Raw genomic sequence first — 22,719 nt, forward strand, 5'->3', positions numbered from 1 at the left:
CAGGCAGGGATCAGAGATGCTTTTCTAATACATTCATTCGTTTAAATGCTTAGCTCATAAAAAGCATCCAGCTTGCTTTTATTTGCATTTTTTTTAGCAAATCAGCAGTTTTTATTCATCATTTTGATACTCTATAAGAACAAGTGATTAAGTTTCTTTTGAGTGCTTACTTCTTTGCCAAATTCAGTCTTTCCTAAATTAAAAGATGGTCTATCATAGATTGCATTCAAATGTCTGATCATTCTTCTTTGGAGATTATCAGAGCTACGGTACATTACATAATTTGCAAATGTGTTGCGGTAAAAAAAGAGAGGAACATAATGTTGTCATGACATCTGAAATGCTCTTCAGAAGAATCTAATTAAGTCCCCTAGTTCGTTTTATTTCCATTTTACTACTAAGCTACTGTAGGTATTTACAAAAGCCTGCCCACCCACAAAAATCAAAGTGACTTTTTCAAATGTGGATTTGCCTCCCGAGCAAAAATGATTAAAGTGTGCCAAGATAAATTGTTAACAGGTAATTTAATAAAAATTTTTAAAAAATAATCTGCTCCAGACTGCCAGTGAGTCACTTCTGGTTCCCTTTTCACACTAAGATGCTTCCACTCCCTATAGACACGACCACTTCAAAAGCATTAAAAAATACAGAATTACATTGTACTGTAGGTACTGCTGTTGATGGGAAAAGAGACTAATGACCTCCTAAACAACATGATATTCATTTTTCACCCACAAAAAAATGTTGATCAAAGTATTGATGAATGGATACACAGATGTGACATTTTAAAATGCAAATGAGCATGTGCATCAGAATGCATTCAAGGATTGATTAGAGAAGGCAATACATTAATCTAAACCTTTTATGGTTCTGATTAAAATGCTCAGAAGCCTACCTTGATTGTATTGATTTATTTACGTATTATTTATGCTGTACGCATTGCAAGATAAGCACAAGAGGGATCCCAAACGTTTTATTTTTACAATTTGCATTTACATTTACCCAGAGAACCATTTTATCAACTTGGAATTCAGACCACAAAAGCATAATCTGTCAAAGACCCCTCATCCATCACGGTTTATTTTCAGTAGTGCTGCAGTACGTTCGCTGACAAGAGAAAAAAAACTGTGGTTAAGACAAAACAAGCAAGATAAGCAGCAGACTTTGATAATATTCATGCTCCTAAAGTTCTTAAGCACTCTGGATGCCTAAATGAATGCACACTTGGACCTCTAACAAATCCGACCCCAACTATATTTGATTCTAGTCCACCAGTTCCCTAGCTTTTCTACCATGCCAAATTAAAGTGCTCACACAGCAATTTGATCTAGAATTCAGATCACAATCCTGAAAGACATCAGTGCAAATCATGTTCTTAAAGTTAATCAAGAAGATGTGCTTGCATATTCAGTAGCTTGCATGCATGGAATAAGCCAAAAAATAACTACTGTACTGTAGGTACACTCTGTGATGAAATTCAATGATGCTATCTGTGCCTAATGTGTTTAGTGGCTCGGGTATCAAGTGTCAAGCAGAAGGTGTCTCTAGATGAAAGGACGTTTTCTTGTCAAAACTGAAGTTGGTGCTTTTGTGTGATCTAGCTAGCAGTTTATAATGGCGGCAGACCACTCCCCTATACCTTGAATGTGAACGGGATTTCAGCCAAAATTTCATGAAAGTCCAAGAAATTGTCAGTATCGTTTTCACGGATTTGTGAGGGTTACTGAGTATTACTCAGTTCCAAACAGAAATGTTATGTCCTTCGAAGGCTTGTTGCATTTTTCTTATGGCAGAATACTTTTCAGGAGCATATACAATACCAGCATCTCAGAAACAAGATGAAACTGAGACGCTGTCCACAACCCCAAAATACATCATCATAACACTGAACACATGCCTGCGTCTTCATGAAAAAGGATAATGTTAAACAAGCAAAGGCTTTTATACTCTTAAACAGAGCGGAAGGAGTGGTCAGATTTATTGCATTGCTCTGCGTTTTCTTGAGATTTGACAAGTTTAACACAAATGTATATGGGATTTCAGTTTTACATTGCAGATATTTGTTTTTAAATTTAATTTGTCTACTTTATTGCTTTCCTAACATTCTTATCTGTTTCAAGATACTGAAGATACTGTTTCTTACAGATTTATCTTTTTTTTTTCTTCAAAGCAGTACATTTCCTAGCAGGATATTCAGAAAGTTTTAGTGCTGATATTGTCCTCTTCCTGAATATAAATCATGCAGCAGTAATAGGTGGCACTTTCTTTCTTGAGACAACTGAAGCATGTTTACAGCACAGTGCCAAGAAATATCATCTTTCATTCATACACAAATGACAAATTACTATAATTAGTCACTTAATTACACTCAAGTATGTTGAATTGGCATTTTAAACATGTCAACCTGGCTTATTAAAGTCACAACGTCACATAGGTAAACAGGGTATTTGTAAAACAACAAGACTATGAACAGAGATTGATTAATTGGTCTAGCTAGAAAAAAAAGCTGTTTTAATTAAGGACCACACAGTATTTTGAAAGAAAATGGCATGAATACTTAAAGGCTCATACTTATTAGAGTAACAATGCCATATAGGTAAACAGGGTATTTCTAAAGCAATAAGTGTTCCTTTTAAAACATATTTTTACCATCCAGAAATACAAATAAGAGCAGATCAATATTGTGAGGAACTGCATCTGCCATATTAAATTATTAAAATTAAAAAAACATGTTCTATTACAATAAAAAAAGACAACCTTTTTTTCAGAAAACTCAGTTTAAGTCACAAGTTAGGCATAGTTACTGTTTTTATTTATTTCATATTCTGTGCCATTATTACAATGTTCAGCCTCAGAGCAGAATTATCCTGATTTCCGTGTTGAGGCTGTTCATAACCTTCTGTATGCGCTTGTAAGTTTCAATATTTTTGTCTTGGTAACGGCTAATAATTTCAAGCAGAGTAAGGAAAGCAACTCATAATCTCCTTCTACATAGTGTATTTATTAATTTTCTTTAAAGCATTTCCACATATTCTGGCAGCAACGTAAGAAAAAAAAGATTTACACAGGAGACCCTGGTGTTATTCTGTTCAATCAATTTATTTATTTTTTTTGCTCTCATCTCCATGTTGGTCAAAGGACTGCCGGTTCGTCTTGAAGAGCGCTTTAAATCAATACCACTCTAAACAGGCCCAACCTCTGCCCTACTGCTAAAAAAATAAAATAACACTATTCTTCTGTTCAATTTCATACTGTGTGAAAACCGACTGCGCATTCACCTGGAGGCAATAGACATACACACAACATGAAAGACTGAGGCAAAAGCAATCCATTTACAACTCTTACATAACCACACCAACCTCTTGGGTGAGTGATGCTGAAGTGTAAAGAAATACTGGATGTGATTCACCATACAAATTTCATAATAGAAATGGATCACTTTGACACAACAGTGTACTCGACTGTAGGTTTATTCACATTAACACTTAAAGAAACTATATGCAAATCTATTACAGTAGTTTTCATATTTCTTTGGTTTAATAGATAGTATCTTGCAGCAGGTAATTGAAAAGAACTGCTGAATTCCAATCCTTGTCTGACATTACCAAACATCTCTGATCCTCCCTCTGATCTGACTGCCCCATACAGAATTGCAACCCACCAAAGACGAACAGGATATCTAGGCAAGCCAGGATTCACTTTTTCAAGGAACTGTCCTCCTCTAAAAGAAAAACACATAAAACTCTTTTTTGCATGTTCATAGACATAATATATGAACGAATATGAATTTTCTATAAGTGTTGAAATGGAAATCTAATAAGTAAATTGATTCTTAAAATGTAGAGAGCTTTGCAAAAAATATATTGGTGCTTTTAGAAAATATATTTCAAGGATGTAACTGCTGTGCTACAGTACGTGGAGAATTTTAGAAAACAGTGCGTCAACAAAGTACACTGTTTAGGTTACTTTAGAAGACAATGTACCAAAACAATATATGCTGTCCAGGTCATTAGATTAGCTGAAAGTAACGGATAAGCTTTGAATAACAAATCTAGTGGTGCTTCTTCTTTCGTTTTATGATGTAATCTGTTTTGTCTTAGGGAAAGGGGAAGTTTTAGAAGGGACAAAGTGCTAAGCTTTTTTACAGCGCAACGTCTTATAAAAACCCTGTACTGCTTGTAACAAATTGAGTCTCTGGTTGCACTTTGCAAAGTGGCAACAGGGCTCCCAATATTGCAATATTGAAATAAAGACCTTACTCAGGTGTGAACTCTCTCTTGTGGCTTCCTTGATAGGTAAATTTCCACGACAGTGTATAATATTAATATGAATGTATTGTGTACATCATATACTGTACAGTATCTGGGAAAAATAATAATCAGCAGAATGTTGTTCTAAACATCACCTTCACCAACCAAATAAACATATCAATTGGAAAATTGCAAGGATGAGATATGAGCTCTAGCAAATAGGCTCTGGGAATAGTGATGGGGAGTCAAGTGCAAGCTGTGCTTGAAGGACTGATGAAGCAAAACCCTCAGCAAACGTGATGCGCAGTGAAAAGCAAAGATCCTTATTTTATACTTCGCGGGGTTTCAGTACTATTTTTAAAAAATAAAAAAGAACACTATTTTTCAGAAGTTGCTGCATGTTTATTGTAACTGCAAAACTCGATTGCACACTGATTTTACAATACCCGAAGACCACTGTCTGGAGGAGAGGAATCATAACTTCATAGTCCATTTGAAATCCAAAGTAAAAACATCCCATATTCAACACAACTGTTTTTGCTCCTCCGGCTTTTGTGAGCCACTCATTCCCCCGCATTAGGACTTCATGGATTACTGTACCAGGAGTTTCTTTTTCTCATCCTTTCTCCTTCAAATACTTTAATCCACTGGCCCAGATCAAGGGCCCAGATGGCCCTTTTAAAACACTTAATTTGTTGTCAGTCTGACAATCTCTGCGCTATCACATATTCTCAGACCGTCACCAGGTACTTTAACAAGCTAATCAGGGGGGGAGTCCCCTGTGAGACAGGAGATGCATTGTGAAGTTCAAGCCTCTTCTCTTCTACTACTCAAACAACAACACAGAAATTGGTATGAAGTCTAAGAAACACGTGTATGGGGAAAAGACTGCAGCTACGTTGTCATCATACAAATATTAACAAGCAAAATGCACTGCTTTTGTGGAAATGGGTCTTTGTCATTCCAGCGATGGAAGATGTTGTCTTGGTTAGTGCTGAAATAGCATCCCTGTTTTTATCTCCTTGTGAATAAAGTTTCTCGTTTCTAAAGAAAGATGAAAAAAGCCAAGGGTGTCTTTATTTGGGTTTCTAAGAAAAAATGATTCTACTGCTCTTCTAGTATAATAACAGTGTTATTATGAAGCTTCTGATACAGGATCTTATATAAAATCCTGTATCGGATGCCCACCTACAGAAGGTAAAGATACTGTATCTTGCTTTCTTGTAGTGGCTTGACTGGATTTTACAACAGGAACGGCACACCTCTTCACCAAACACGTTCCAATCTTCTGCCTTAGATTGATTTGAGCTAAATTCAGTATCTGTAGGTCTTTGTCTTTTTTTGCACTTTGACACAGCACGCATGTATGGGTATATCATCCTGAACCTGTGAGGTACACTATCAAATGAGAAAGAAGAATTAAAAAAAAGAGATAACCAATTAAAGAATAAGTTCTCTCTGATTTCAATTTAGCATTTCATATTTAATCTATGGGCCAGTGGCTGTTGGTGTAGATCAGTGGTTAGGGTTCAGGACTCCTGACAGCAGCACTCCAACGCAGACCCTGTTGTTGTACCCTTAAGCTCCAGATGTATGATTTTGTTACAAGCATTGCTGGAGGCAACTCTTGCAGTGAGCCAGTCTCCTCTCGGTCTCTGTTCTCTCAGCTGACTCTGTAGTTAACACCATAGAAGCCGAGACAAACTGCAGCATTATGAGACAATAGGCTTCAGTATGGTGTTTACTTAACTAATGTACAGCACTGTAGAAGTACTGTAGGTGGAAATACAGATACTATAGATTCTGAACTGCTGTCTGAGCCTGAAGGCAGACAGTATCTCAAGGGCAGAGTGGCAAAGGCAACAGCTTGTGCTGGATAATGACTAACTCTGTGTCTGACCAAGGGAATTCTTTCTTCAGGTCTAACCCATGCAATACGTGGAGAAGAAGGCAATAAAGTTATGAACAGCTAGCCCTTCCCTGATCCGGTCTTACACCTACTTTTCTTTTTCCTTTGGAAAACAGGCTACAAGCTTCCCACTTATTGTGTGTTAGCTCTGATCAAAATCCTACTTACTGTAAGTGTTTATGTGGGCAACGTCAACACAGATTCACATTCAGCTTTAAAAATCCAAATTTACAAGGTTTAAAATGTTCATGAGAATTAGGTTAAGAAGAGATAAAAGAAAAGCATTTACAGTAGCAATTAACGGCCTCTTTTAATTAAAATGGAAGATCACAAGAGAATGAGCTCTTTTTGTTTCTTATTAACATTTTATAACAACGGTCAAAATCCTCAAAGTACTGAATGTGCTGGGAAGTATACATTTTGCTTATGTTAATTCCTCTTTAATTTTATGTTAAAATACAAATCCCAGAACAATACAGTGCATAACTTATACAGCAGGAAGTATACAGCAAACTGGACAATATCGGCAATTCATACTCTCTATGCAGAAAGCTTCTATAGGCCTAAGACACCGAGGAGGTGAGGGAATAGGGAGATAAAGGTCAGTACCCATTTCAACTTCTGATGATAAGCCTCTTGCCACCACATAGTAAATGTGAGGTATTTTCAGATGCTCCACTAAAGCCTTTAAGGCACTTCTGTTCCAGTGACTACAGGGTCTGCCAAGGCAGGAAAGGGCAGAGAGGAGAAGCAAAATGTGCAGGTTCATATTGCAAATACTAAGCCAAATCTCAGCACTCTACAATATTACAGATACTGGCAAGGCTCTCTTACTGTAATATCATTTCAAGGCATTGATTTATACTTAAAACTCAAGTTTACAATTCGTGCAGTGAGCAAGCCTTTTCTAAATTAGTGTAACTGGAACTGAGAGTACATAACAGACAGGATTTTAGGTATTTTGCCAGTTCACTTAAATAATGTAAGGCAAGTGAATTTAGATTGTCCTGTATACGATAAAGCTGTCCATCACTCAAAAGAGCTCAGATTTTATTCTCCACTAGTGAAGACCACATACTGTGGACAAAGAATGGTTTGTGAAGGTGAATGAAACTGAATTTCTGAGTAAATTACAGTTATCAATCTTACAGTAATCAATCTGAGAGAAGATGAAAATGTTGACCATCTTTTCAGCAACAGTTAGCGACAACATAGCATTATAGTCTAGCAAATTTTCTGAGATGGAAGAATTATGTTTTTACCATATGTTGCACAAGTGGGTCACACATCAAGTTGGATCAAATATCACCCAAAAGTTCTTCATTTTAGAGTTTGAAATTCAAGTACAGTCCCATTCACAGATAGGGTTACTATTGACATATTCAAGATTAATGTTATGGTACAGTTTGTGTTATTTATGACTTAAAAGCTTTTTTTATCTGTTTATGACCTTGCTCCAGTGACAGAACTGCATCCAAAGTATTGCCAAGTAGAAGTGCATTGCTTTCCTGAATAAGACTCCTACAAAACTATCAAATATATGATTGATCTTAGCAACATAATCTGTCACATGCAAAACCGTTTTTTGACTTTTTACAGTAAGTGGTGACCCATTCACTTTTGTTAGTATTCCGGTCGGACACAATTAAAGCTGAAGCACACAAAAGCCTACCTTAGCAAGGAGAAAAACATTATGCTTTTCTATACCTCTTTCTTTTTATTTGTGCTCAAATAAACTCAACATTCCTGCTGGACACATTCCTCTGCAGTTCACAGGGTTCATTTACAGTCTCTAAAAGATCCTTTACTGCTCTAAAATATTTGCATCATCACCATCCCTACAGTACCTCAGACACACAAGCTAATGAGGCAGCATGGAACTTAGAATTAATCATAATAATTACTTACACTTATATAGCGCTTTTCTGGACACTCCACTCAAAGCACTTTACAGGTAATGGGGACTCCCCTCCACCACTACCAATGTGCAGCATCCACCTGGATGATGCAACGGCAGCCATAGTGTGCCAAAACTCTCACCACACATCAGCTAAGTGTACAGTAATACAGTAAGTAGTACAATAATCAACGACGAATGTGAAGACAAGAGTGAGATATTTACACCCAGGATGCAGATAGAAAAAGAGAAACTTTGATTGCAAAATCTTGGGCTCAACTCCAAAACGCTTTTCCAGATCTTCATTTGACAGTTTGTTGTCCTGTGGGGGTGGTTTTAACCTCTAGGTTCCACACAAAATATAAGATAAACATTACTTGGCTAGTGTGGAGCCTACGTGCAATTTAACTTTGCATTAAATTGTTAGTTCCACTTCAGTTCAGCTAAAATTTACTCCTCAGAGCAGCAACAATCATTTTCAAGGCTTGTTAGAATTTGACCAGGTGAATACAATTAACTTTTGTTAAGGATTAATTTCTCCTTTGCATTCTTATTCCTTTGGCACTCTACAGTTCAATGCCAGTAACAGCAGTATAGCGTAATAAAGATATACAGTACACTCATTACCTAATGCTCCCTACTGATTTTCTTCACTGGCAAAGCCAGTAAGCAGTGACCTATTTTTCTTCAAACAACCGGTGACGATGCTTGTGATGTTTATTTGGATTATAAACCACAAATTACTCTGTGCTTTCTCAGGACAGCAGTATGGGACATTTAGCTCTCAAGGGATGTAACTCAAAGAAATAGGATTAAACTGTGTCCACCATGGGACCGTGTGTATTCCCTGTTCCGTATAAAAAAAAGTCATGGTAGAGTGCTTTCATGCCGTAGTTGCATTTTTCAAGTAAAGCTTAAAAGCTGTGTATGTCAGCGTTTGAAATGAGGAGATCTCCCTGAGCTAGTTGTAGCCATCGCTGAGGCATGTACATCGAAAAGACAAGCATCCTCGGGTGTACCTAGCAGCAGGTGAAACAGCAGAGCACAGCACATACAGTATAGTACCTGGGTCAAGTCCCAATGTCAGGTCGTCCAAGACAACATCTTTTCTGGCTTACAAATGGCTCACGTGCAAGTGCAAAGACACTCCTTCATTCTGAAGATTGCAGGTACGACAGGCCATTGCCACAGGTTTCCAATCATTAGCCAGATGAATGGCAGCAGCTCCAGTTATGAACTACAGTAGGTGTTTTTCTAGGACTTTGTCTATCAGGAGGAGCTGTGTCTATTTCAAAATCTGTTGTTCCCATTCTGGCTGCATGTTTCTTAATAGACCAGCAATCAGGTAACATGATAGCATTGTAGGACATACAGTAAGTGCAGAACTTGGCCTTTCATGTCAAAACGGGGAAGGAGTGGCTCAGAAACACTATTAGAAGTGAAACAATCCTTCTTTGCTATTCAACTTATCTTCCTGTCTTGTTAATAAAGCAGCTCAGACAGCACTCCCATGTGCAGAAAGCCGTGGCTCCATCCACTTACGTTAATGTATTGCTATTGTTGGGTGGCTGTGAAGTCATCTGGCTGCTAAAAGCTAGAAGAATACTATTACTTAACTCGCAGATCAGCAGTTGAAAGGAGCATTCCAAAAATTTAGATTTTAATAAATACACAGCAGGTTACTTAATAGCTGAGAGAAGTAAAGGTGATTTAATCTCCAAATTGCATTAAAAATGCAACCTAATGAGTCCCGTGTTTCTTCACACCCTGCATGTGATGGAGAACAAAGATTTTTACCATAGTGAGTACCGAATACAAACTGTCACAGGAAGAAACACTTATTTTAGATTTCACGCAAGTACAAAGGATTGTACATGGTGTTCATTTCAGGTTTTTGACAAGAATGCATTGTAAATGTAGAAAGTTAAAAAATCACAGCAGATGTGAATTGCTGAGGATTAAGGTCTTGAGCACTTTCAATACCCATCAGTGCTGTTGGGGATGTTCTGTGACCACTCACTGTGAACTAAGGTAATTTTACAGATAAAGTGCAAGAGCAGGTAATGACCGTGAAACCAGGTGCAGAATTAATACATATTTCAGAGGCTTAAAAAGGGTCAACAGCATGTCTGCACATCAGTCCCTTTTGCAAGACGTATCATTGCTTCCACTGTTACTTTCATTAATTAGACAAGAAAACGAAAATCTCTGTAAATCTTTTTTTTTTCTGTATACCAGCCCCATCTCTCATTGTGAAAGGTAATTGGTAAAAGTTTTTTCCAAATGGTGGAAAACACAATGGTGGGAAATAATGTGTGTTACTTGCTATCACTATAAATTAATTAAAAATACACTTGAGCAATAGGGGTGTTTCAGAGATGCTTTTCAAAAACAATGCAGTTCTATACAGCAATAAACATATGAATAAATACTTATTTTCTCCAGGACAAATCCATAATAAAGCCAAAAGATAATTGATTTGCCAGTAATAGCAACAGTGTGATACAATATACTTTCTTAATCCTCAAGGGGGAAATTAAGTTGCCAGCACAGCTCATAGACATGCAGTAAATAACCATAAAAAAACACTACACAGACATAACAATTACTGCAAAAACAGACACACAACACAGAACATCGCCACAACTAATCAAACCATACAATACACTACAATTATTCTTAAAACAAGAATAGTAAAAATAGTAAACATCAATAGACAAAAAAAAAAAATATTTTTTTTTAGCTGTTCAGTGCATGGAGAGCCATGGGTTAAAAAGATCTCCTAATCCTCTCTGTGGTGCATTTGGGAGCTAAAAAGCGACACTGAAGAGGCTTTTTGATCAAAAATCCCTGCGTGGACAGGATGCCACACATTCCCCACTATAAGTGTGGCCTTCCTCGGGATCAACTTTGTATTATTTGCTTCACAGATTCCAGGTGTGTCCCAGCAATGGAGCCCTCCCTCTTAATAAACCTGCTAAATTGGACAAAGTCTCTCTTCTGTAAGTTATTTCCCCAACACACAGATGCATAAAAGAATATGCCGTAGATAACAGGGGTGCAGTTATCAAGAGAAAATGACACTAATGTGAAACATACTGTGCCTGTGGTAGTACAATTAGGACAGTAATACAACACCAGTGCTAGACTGACAACACAGGGATAGGAAGAGGTTCTGCATCCCTGCTTTTCAATTCTTCTGAGGCAGTAATGCGATCAAATGGGGTTGATGCAGTTACCTGAGGCGCTTAATTGTGACTAACTCAAGTTTGAAACTATTATTGCAATCTCAACCAATGCTGCAGTGACTCCATCCATGATTGGAAAGTAACACTTGCCTCAGGCTTAATATTCTGAAGCCTGACTAACATGCAGGATTCATAAACTCTTTTCATTGCTAGTTTTAAAGCTGCTTGCATCGTGACCCCATGTCCAAGGGACTGGGACGTTGCATTACCACAATAAGAAGTACTGAAACTGTACAGTAAAAAGCTGTGATATGAAACTGCAAACACAATATCAGTATACTGTAGATAGCTGAAAACATGCTGGAAAATACAGAGGACTGAAAACTATTACATGAGGGGTTACAAAACCAGTTTTCTTTTTACCAAAAGGTATTAATGCATGAACATGCCTTTTAACCTGACTAAAGAAGGATCGTTCCCCTCATTAACAAGCCTATGGCACGGTATTAGCCTATTTAAGGGGTAGGAGACCAAATATCCCAATTTAATGTCACAGTAATAATGCTGCAATCCTAAAACATATCAGTTCTTGAGCACCACCTCAGATTCTCAAAAGCAAAGCCAAGAGCTGTGTATCTAAATAAGAAGTTAGAACTGCTCCATTTCATCTTAAGATTGACAAGCAAAATGCAATAATCTTCCACTGATAATTTACCAGTTCTATTCATTCCTTCAATTATCGCAGCCTTTTATTAGCAGCAGTGGTAGCAGTTGACGTTACAATAGTATTTGAACTTGTTGCTTTGGCATTAATCGACGGGCAAAGCCTGGACTCACCCAGTTCTGTGTCATACACTTCCACCGCACTGACAAAGTGGGGTCGAGAGTAGAAGTTGTGGGGTCCAGGCTGCTGAAGCCCCCCAAGGCTGAAGAAACATTTGTCAGTCATAGCACAGCTGGCAAAGGCTCTCCTACTCGGGATACAAGGAAACCGGGTCCAGCTTTTCACTTCCAGGTCAAAGGCCTCAAACGCCGTAATAGGAAGTTTACCTTGTCTTCCACCTATCGGCAGAGAGAGAGAGACAGAGAAGTGATTGAAATACGTTGCAAGAACCCCAGTTCTTCTGCTGCTTGATAATGTGTAAAATAAGAAAGGAAACAATAATGGCTTACAGTACATACACACTCCGTTTTATTTTCAATGTAATAGCACAGCATCTCAAATAAAAAATTAATTATTGCACATACCAAAGGATTCGTAGACATTATGAATGGCATGTGAAAGCCATCTTCGTGTTATTTAGCCCACGCAGAACACAGACCAAAACATAAGCCCCCATCTCAGTCTTGCATCTTCATATCATCACACACTTAATCCTATCACTGTAATTATTTGCTTCCCTCTACTGTAACACAGAATGAGAGACTGCAAACACTCATCTGACATGACAACCATCTTACTGCATGAAAGAATATAGAATTTAAACTCAGTGTGAGGGAAATATCACTGCTCATATTCAATGGTAACTGATGCCATTCTATAATGTGTTAAGAGCACAGATATTATGATATGAAAGCCAGTGTTATCCCTGCGCATAAACATTTTCTGGTTTATGTTCCTATACAAGTAATTCAAAATGTGAAAACAATATAAATAAAAAACTTGATGCAATGCAATGATTGACAAAATAAAATGAATTGAATTCAGCAGATTCAAATAATATTTAAAGGGTCCTGAAGATGGTATGAGTTCCTTGGATTGGCAAAACATGAAATGGCTTCGTCTCATTTCTTAACTTTGCTTTGTTCTTACAGTATGTCTTATGTAACTGCAACAGCTAGTTATATCATACTGAATCAGCCACAGAAATCAGTTTCTGTAAAAACCATTGCAACAAAAAAGGTCTTCTTGACTATAAAGCACTGTTTTGCTCCTCAATATAAACAACATTTTTAATGCCCCTGACACTCAGCATAATCTTCTTCCATGGCCAAAACACAGTCTTGCCCAGTGTTATCGCCATGTAACTCGACATGTCTTGAGTGACAGTGGATAGCCTGTTTTGGAACTGCATCCAAGCACTCCACAAAAGCCCTCAAACACTGCGCAAAGTTTATATTAAGAAATAAAAGCATTATATTCAACAACATTTCAACTCTCCAATCCAAAGATTAATTAAAGTTTAATACACAAAACTGCTGAAACTGTACCCCGTGTATCTGGTTTACAAATCACATTAGAAGGATATATCACTTTCTGCTTTTTAAAGAATACCTCTCTCCAAACTCTACAATACTCTACAAGCATCATCATCATCAATTGAAAAGTGTAATTTAGATTCCTATGTGGATGTTACAAAGCAGGCTAGATGGGCCTCTGTTTGTAACAGTTCAAATGTTCTTAAGCACACAACATTAAATTTACCTGGCAAGTGGTATATTTACTGGTACGTTATGAGTTATACAGAGAACTGCACACTACTGCAGTTTTTAATATTATCACAAAGAATCAAAGACCTTATTTAAGAAGAATGTGAATCCCTACCCGGGAAAGAATTGTGCTTGAAAATTGCAGCTTTAGTTAGATACTCCCAGGCTTTGCTGAACCCTATGTAAATACCCCACACCCCATTAATAAAATGCCAGGCTTAATTAAGTAACATTTTAGCTATCCACACTCCTCACACCACAACCGCCTACCAACTGCAAACACTGGGCCCTCAATTCCTCATTTCCCAAATAAGGATGATGAAATAGTTCCAGCGAACATGCTGCATGGAGTCAGGCAGTGTGAAAAAAAATGTCACATTTATAGCATGCCTTCAAATCCACTTATTCTGCCAGAAAAAGGAATGCTGGAGGCCACATTTACTACCTTACGATTTTGATCCTCTGCCAGGGTTAGTACCACTTGTTTTCCAGGAGGAGATGAAAAAAACAAACAAACGAAAGCTACAAAACAAGGAATAAAAAATTGCTTGCAAGCTTCATAAATTATGTATACTAGACTCTAACGGTTTGAGGACAATAGGGTATCACAAATAACGCACTTGATAAGAGTTCTGGATCTTGACAAAGATCCCGAGTTTACATAGTTTACACGTTTTATATTCATGATTTTAATATTTTATTTAAAATAAACTGGCACATCAAAGATTGTAGGTCTTTATGAGGAAATATTCCTCACACGTACAAGCATTTTGAACAATAAAAACAATATTTTTGCATTTTTAATATACTTAGGGTTAAACTAATATATCAAGCAGATAATTAAAATAGCGCCTCTCTCATTTACATTGTACAACAACAAATAGCATACTTAAGGGGATTAGAAAAAACCTCCATATAATTATGCCTTTGTTCAAAGCTACATCTGTGGGAAAACTAGCAATCCAAAACTATCATCACAGAGTCCCAAGACAACTCTAGTATTATGATAGTCCTTGTATTTTTTGATTTTGTCAAGCACAGTACAGCAAAGCAAAGTAATATACAGATTAAGTTACAGCATTTTGAAGCAAATTATCTTTAAAGCCACAAAGGAGTCACTCCAATATTCCAGCCTAAAACTACATTTGTTGTTGTTTTCACTGATGATGCTCTTGTTAGATAAAACTATTCACTAACAAAAATATTGAAAAGCAAAAAAAAAAAGAGCCTTTCTAGTGCATGTCTTTTCTTCTGGATTTTACAGAGCAAGATTATGAAGTATATATAATATCTTCGCCTTTATTATTGCCTATTTTATTTTTAGAGCCATCTCTCCCTTTGGTTAAAGCACAAAATAAAAGGATGCTTGACTGTTATACCAGGTCATAATTTCACAAAGCAATCATTTCCCCGAGAAAGCACATCCAACTAGATACATAATTGGTAACAAACATCCCCAGGGCGTTTTTCAAGGCATTTAAAGCAAAGACTTTTTTTAAAGTCAAAGTATTGCCAAACAAATTGTTTTACTGTTCTTCAGTTGAAATCACTACAATGCTCATTTCAGCACAGGCAGCTTGATAACATTGCTTTCTGTTTGTGCAGAGTACTGAAAAATTATCCAAGGTGAAAGAGATGTACACAGGCACTCATCAACTGTAAATCTGGCTGCTTTCCTTTTTTACTGCTAAAGACAATAACAGCATAAGCCAGATATGAGGGCATTTCACTGAACTAACGCACACGCAGTCAGTATGAAATTATGGCAACTGGTTTCAATAGGTAGAACACTGAACACCACTGTCTTTGTTATAACTCACATGAGCATGCCACCTGTGGTGATGCTAAGTATTAGTTTAAATATGGCTCACCCTCAGAAAGCATTGTTGAGCACAAAGGTGCACAGTGGGGTTCAATGTTTGCACAAAACCAAATGGAAATCATTCCGGGATCATGGAAAGGCTGTGGAAACCAAGTCACGGACATACAGTAGGAGCAACGTCATTGAGATCAGCCTGTAAAAGGAATTATTGGGGCAAAATTAAAATCTTTTTAAGATCAAAGGTCAATTTCTGTTCTCTAGCTTCGAAAGAGGGGTCAGAGGCCAGAATAAATACAAGTTTAATTACTATAGAATTATTGGAAATGAATACTACACAGCAAATGTTTAATGACATTTGGTGCCTGTTTGCCTGCAGGAGAAGATATTCTTTTTCTTTTTCCCCAACAGAGCAGAAAAGGGGTTCATGGAGTAGGCTGTAAGTTTCACAGTCAGGGCTCTCCAGATGTTGTCTTGTCTTTCTATTTCTCTTTCTTGCTCTTGGCACAGGTGAGTTTATCAACCCCAACTGATCTGAACAAAGTCCACCAATCAATCAGTCAGTCTGTCTCTGACAGCAACGCTATGATGCATTAGGGACATTACTGCATACAGTATGTGCTTCTCATCAAATTAAGTGACAAACACACATTAGGCGTCGACCACTCAAACAGTTCGATTGGAACATGGTAGACGACATTATTAGAAAAAGACAAAACTATTTAACACTCTCATGGACATAGCTACCTGTAAATGCCTGTAAACAACAATCAGAAACTTAATAAAAAGGAACAATCCAAAGTGATGATGCGACGGCTGCCATAGTGAGCCAGAACACTCACCATACATCAGGTATTAGTGGGAAGGAGAATAGATTGATGAAGCCAATTCATAGATGGGGATTATTAGGAGGCCGTGATTGGTAAAGGCCAATGGGAAATTTGGCCAGGATTCCGGGGTTACACCCCTACTCTTTTCAAGAAACTCCCTAGGATTTTTAATGACCACAGAGAGTCAGGACTCATCCGGAGGACGGCACCTGTTTACAGTATAGTGTCCCCTTCACTATACTGGGGTATTAGGGGCTCACACAGACCGCAGGGTGAGCACTCCCTGCTGGCCCCACTAACACCTCTTCCAGCAGTAACCTTAGCTTTTTCCCAGGAGGTCTCCAACCAGGTACTGACCAGGCTCACCTGCTTAGCTTCAGTGGGTTGCCAGTTGTGAGTTGCAGAGTGATGTGGCTGCTATGCTGTTACGATCTTCTCTAACAGAACTCTCACCTTCTGATACAGAAGGAAGACTGTAACCTGAATCCCACTTTGAACTACAGTACTTTCATACTGATTAATCTCTTTCCAGCTCCTAGTGATTCTTTAACAATGAGGCCTAGGAGGATTTTTTCATATTCATCACACATTCTCCAGTATTGATTTTTTAGATAAGCTGCTTCCCTTGGGTAACACCTGTTCTTACCAGAGTATCGCAATTTCACATCATGCACATCTCCGAGTCTGGAATTAGCATTTTTGGACCCTGTAGCATCTCATCCTGGCTGGCATGTCAATTCACCGGTACTTTTCAAATTAAAATTTTCACAATTCAATAGATCCCGTTTTTTTTATCCTAATACAAATACCACCTAGTGTCTGTTCTGCAGAAGACTTCGAAAGCCACAAAAAGTGGGAACAGACATTCTCTTATGCTGTCCAATAACAGAATGAACAACTATATTCTACAACTAGACAGCTGTTCAGAAAAGCTCTATACAAAGAATGTCTATGCGACAAGATCAGCTCTTCCCCTGCCACAAACTGATCACAGCTGCTTCTGCTTCAGACGCATACAGTATCCCTCCTAGACAAAGATGAACTCCTACATTCAAACGCTATCTCTCACACAGTCATAGAATTCAATCCTATCCTCCAGGACTGCAAGGGTGTGTTTTCACCTTACTGTACATGGCAGTACAGCTTTATTATTTTTGATTTATTGTCTGTCAAGATAATGGAGACAAAGTCGGTAAACCTCTGACTGGTAAACTCCTGACTGGCAAAATACCCATGCTTCATTGTACAGGTTAAAGTGTAGCAAGTGATTTTTCAAAAAAACAAATGACCAGTCTGAAGAAATTTCATGAACCTGTTCATCATTTCGAAATTCCTGGTGATCTTTCATTAATGGACAACTTTTTCTCAAAACTTAAGATTTCTACAATGAGGCACACCAAAACCAACTCGGAGGAGACCTTCACTTTGCATAAAATAACAAGCTACTGCAGCAGTACACAGCATTTCCGGGTATATTAAGTTTCCCCTTTCACCTTCCAACAGTTGTCATGTCTGTTGTCAGAACCTATTTCCATTTTGAACATATTTTTAGCAGTGCACTTATTTTTTGTGCAGTCTTTTTTTGTGTGTGCTCTCATTTTGGTTTATGTCATGTCATTGTTTTGTTTGTGCTATCAGTTTTGTTTGTGCTGGGTTATTTTTTTGTTTGCCTGTGCTATCAGTTTTGTTTTTGTGTTTTGCACTTCTGGGCCACTGTAGGTTAGTATACTGTACTTGTCTATGACATTAACCTTTCCACACATACTAAAGACACAGCATGAAATTAAAATGGTTACAAACCTGGTAGGAGAAAAAAGAATGCCTCACACTCTCCTAGTTATTATTAAAATCATGGTTGGATACCAACTCAGATCAAGCAGTTTTAATGGCCTTCACCAATACTGGGAGTAAAAAGTGTTTTTTTGATATATGATATATTGCTGTGGACATGTGCCTTCTGGCTCCTGCATTATTTCACTATCAACTTTGTGTCTTAAAAATACAGCTGGATTGGAAATGAAAATCAGTTAAGAAGTGAGGCAGTTTCATGCAATTATCCACAACAATGCAATTCAGCCTTCCGGATACTGTGGTACCAGCTGCATCAGAATATTTCCATAAATTAAATTATTGCTATTGCTCTGCATATTCATTCTTCATGTCCTGCTAATCCAATTCTATTGCTACTGTATAATGCACTGCAGGTTTGGTAACATTCAGGGCAATAATCTCTGAAGGAATGTGTTCAATTCCTAACATCTGTCACTAATGCAGGAAAACTCCAGTTAATGCAGAGGAAAGAAGTGCCTTTGTCACTCCTTCTGGAGAATTGCACTGTCTTCTCAATTTACTACTAAGCAGATGCACAACTATAGTTTGCATTGCACAGTTATATACAGTACAACTCATACACACAATTGTACAGTATATTGTAGTAGTTCAGGTGGGTAGCTGCGTCAGCATGCGTAGGCTGCAAAGGAACAAGTAATAGGTTTATTCCATGCTGAAAAAAAGAAGATGGAATCTTCAGCATGGAATAAACCTATTACTTGTTGTATATTGTATATATACAGTACACTATAGTGGAATATACTAATATATAGTAGGGTGAAAACCAATACCACCATATTGCACAAATTTAATTGAATTCAGCAAAATTATGCGGACGTGCATAATTTTTGTGAAATGATCCTAATTATCTTAAGTATATGCTGAAAAAAAGGAAGTGGTCAATATTTCAACAAACATCTTGGGAAGGTTTGAACTATGCATTTTAAGTATATAAAAACATAACACATGGAATACATGTCTTCATTACAAAATGGCAATAAACAATACTTATACAGTATATCACAGCACATCTCATCCCAGAGCACTTCACATATGGGAGGGCCCCCACTTCTTCTACCACTGAAATGCAACCCACCCCCTATCTGGGTGATTCCTGGAAGGCAATATACAGCATACCAGCAGCCCTGCTAAGCAACAGATCGGACTTTGGAGAAATGTGAAATTGCTTCGGAAATTGAAATGAAGATGAATGTCAAGTAAAGCCAGATTGTGGATGCCCAGGAATTTAGCCAGATCACCAAGGTTATCAGCCCTGCTCTTACGAACAACGCTAAGGGATCTTTAATGACCCAGTACTCAGAAGCTCAGTTTAATGTGTCACCGAAAGGACCAACTATAGCACGCAGCTTCAAGTCCCGGCCCTGACACTCTCCCTGGCAGCTTCCTGCTTAGACAATTGTAATTCTCTTGGCCCCCCCCTGCCCTGTCAAAGCTCTCTGCCCACTCCAGCTCATTAAGATTATGTCTGCTTAACCAGTCATTTTCTCCTCCTCGCTGACCGCACGCCAATCCATTACTGAAGTCTGTCCACTGTCTTCCTTTTGCTGCACACGTCTAATTCGAAGCCCTTGTTCTCACCTAGGGCCGTCTCAGCCTCTCTGCTCCTGCCTGCCTGCAGTCACGTCTCTCTCCCTTTACCCCCTCTCCTGCTCTTGTCTTAGATTAGCCGTGATGCCCTCCGCGCTCTCACTCCCACCGCCTGTTCTTCCTCCAGACTCTCCTCTGGCGATGGAGCCGACGGAACTCGGCACTGCTCTGCTCCCAGTGCTCTCAGGCCTGATCATTTTAGACAAGACTCTCAGCATTCAGTCTTCAGTTACTCTAATACACTATTACATTGATATTATTTACAGCAAATGTAGAACCAGTAACTAATGTGCATCTACATTACTCCTTTGTAGTAATATATTTGTAAATATGCTGAGAAGAAAACAGAGAAAACACAACGTTTTCGGCTTTGAAGCCTTCTTCCAAGCCAGAATATTTCTGCTTCGGCAGAGATTGAGCAGCTCTTTTTTAACTTCGGCAATGTTACGGAAGTATCTCAAAGCTCACTCTATTCAGGAGTTAAAACTGAGGCAGTTACTTCGGTTTCAAGAGTTTCTTGATTTTGTCACAGTCTGTGCTGACTTGAGATGTAGTGAGATCCTAATAAAACTTTCTGTGTACTTTCCTAGCCTGCTCAGAGTGAGACTGTATAACAATTATTTTTAACAATAGGCAGATTGCTCTGGGGGCATTACCAATGAAAAAAGTGAAGTAAGGAAAATTATGCTCATTTACGAATTTTGTACCACTAGAATATTGCTGAAGGAATATGCGAGATTCAGACAACTGGATTTCTGATATACAATATAAGCAGAGGCTTTCTTTAGAACTATGAATACATACTGCAATATTCTTTTTTCTCACGGTGATTGCAAATGAAAATCTGCAAATACAGACTGGAGGTGGAAGGAACTCCATTTTTTAGAGTTTGATATTTTAATCCTGCAGCCACTCTGCATACGATAGGTCTAAAACTAAAACTAACAGTATAAAACTAAAAATGAGCACTGTATTGATTCTTTCACGTTACGTGTGAACTGTGATCTACTAACTTTCATTCATTCTAAGAACTGAGCCAAAAACAGGTTGGCATTAAACACTTTTTTATCTATATTAGCTTTAAAAGAAAAAAGCTGTTTTATTTTGAACAACAAAATTGTCTCATTCCAGGACCTACCCAGCACATAGATCTTGTTCCCCCGCAGGAATGACGAGGCACCATATCTTGGTGTTGGCATGGAAGGGAGAGGCTGCCACTGGTCCTTGGCAATGTCGTAGACTCGTACCAGAGCTTGGGGGGAGGTGTCCGAGCCCATCCCTCCCAGGGCATACACCTTCCCCTCTGGAAAACAGAAACACACCCAGTGTTAGTCCACAGAGAGCACGCCTAGGCCTGACCAACCTCGTTAACCATCCCGAATCCCAGGGGATAAACACGATGTGCCCAGAATTTCAAAACTCTACCAAGTCCCCATGGCCTCATTCGCAGTGTGACAGTGTGGAGTGGGAGGTGCTGCGGCGAGCTCTGGCAAAAAGTCAATGCCCCGGGCGAGGGGACAGAAGCACCGGTGTGGGGTTAGCAGGGACCAAAAACAATCCAAAAGAGTGAAAAATGCAACAAAAAGGCAAAAAGAAAGTATACCTCTGTGCCTCGCTACCTCCAGGTTGGGCTTACCCTATTTAGCGGAGTCCAGTCTGGTGAGCATAAGGCCAGAAGATAAAAAGTGTGTGTGCCTGCCCTGGTGAAAGTGCATGATGGGACAGGCAAAAACGGAAAAGGAAAACCTTACGCGATTTCAATCCCCTTCATGACAGCTGGGACTACAAAGACGAGGCGTCGCCCATCTACCAGGGCTCCGCCTCCACACTGGGCACACCCCCGCGTAATGCCACAGCAGGGGTAAATCACTATCATGTTCCAAATAAACCTTGGTTTTTGCCATACAGTACACCGACTGAAGCAATAGGAGGTGAATGATATTTTCAACTAATTTATGGAAACAAGACTACTTAGATTTGGAAAAACAATTCTAGCACCAAATTGTTTTGAGGATTGACAAAAATATTTCTGTTAAGCTTGGAGCATGACATGATTTCACTGCCACTTCCTGTTTTCCCTTCATTAAATGCTTAGCGGGTTTTTACTCCTAAGAATACCAATAAATCTTTGAGACAATATATGGAAATTTCTGAAATGGGAAATTAAGTGACCTTTCTATTTCCAGCTTCAGGGTTTATTTTAATTCTTCCTCCCTGCAGAGATCGGCCCGTTTCCCATGTACATTTGTAGAAAAACCAGCCTCAAACTCAAACATAAGCTTTCAATATGGATTTAATATTGCACAGACTATCTCTCTGGAAGCAGTGCAAATTACCTTTCTTTGAACACAATCTAAGAGTGAACTAGGTGAATAACTGAAGGGTTGAGGATACAAACTCAAAAGAAAAACAAATGTGCAACCAGAAAGCACTTTAATGTTTAGTCCCATTTATCTGCCAATGTAAGTAAGGCAAAAACAGTTTAATAGAAAAACAAAAGGATTACTGCTTAATTACAGTCAAGAAAGTTAGTTCTATAATGGCATTAATTCAGCAGCATGCAAACGTGAGCCAAAAACCCTCCGACGACAAACTAGAAAAAACAAATTAAATTAGGCTTTCTCAGACTCAAGCCAATGACATGATTTAATTGCAGGTTTTTGTGAAAGAGCAATCAAAGCTAATATTGATATTCTATAATAGTTCACATTTACACAGAAAATACTGGATCCTTTAGGTTCAATAAAAAAGAGACTTATTTATTAAGAGCTAAACAGAATTATAGGCGTGGGTTATAGCCTGAAATGTTGGTGTGGGTTGTGGTTGGGACTCCAGTATGAGGCCTAGTGACAGAGGAGTTACCAGTTAAAGCTGGTGAGGGTGAATGAAGCACAGGTTAGATGCTGAGTTATGGCACACCAAAGCCAACGGGTTTACTGTATGTCAATATCATTTGTA

At 38.4% G+C, this 22,719-nt stretch overlaps 1 protein-coding gene across 1 annotated transcript in view; it reads right to left on the bottom strand.

The window, feature by feature from the left end:
* The window catches only part of klhdc8b (kelch domain containing 8B), a 100,575-nt gene that overhangs the window by 22,463 nt on the left and 55,393 nt on the right, over nt 1-22,719 (bottom strand). The window contains exons 3-4 of the mRNA XM_088636555.1: nt 20,900-21,064; nt 12,082-12,306 (exon numbers count right to left, since the gene is read on the bottom strand). Of these exons, the coding sequence (XP_088492681.1) occupies nt 12,082-12,306; nt 20,900-21,064 (390 nt within the window). The remainder of the gene's footprint in view (nt 1-12,081; nt 12,307-20,899; nt 21,065-22,719) is intronic.

The sequence above is a fragment of the Lepisosteus platostomus genome, chromosome 6 (genome assembly GCF_059453375.1).
Source record: "Lepisosteus platostomus isolate fLepPlt1 chromosome 6, fLepPlt1.hap1, whole genome shotgun sequence".
NCBI classification, from domain to species: domain Eukaryota; kingdom Metazoa; phylum Chordata; class Actinopteri; order Semionotiformes; family Lepisosteidae; genus Lepisosteus; species Lepisosteus platostomus.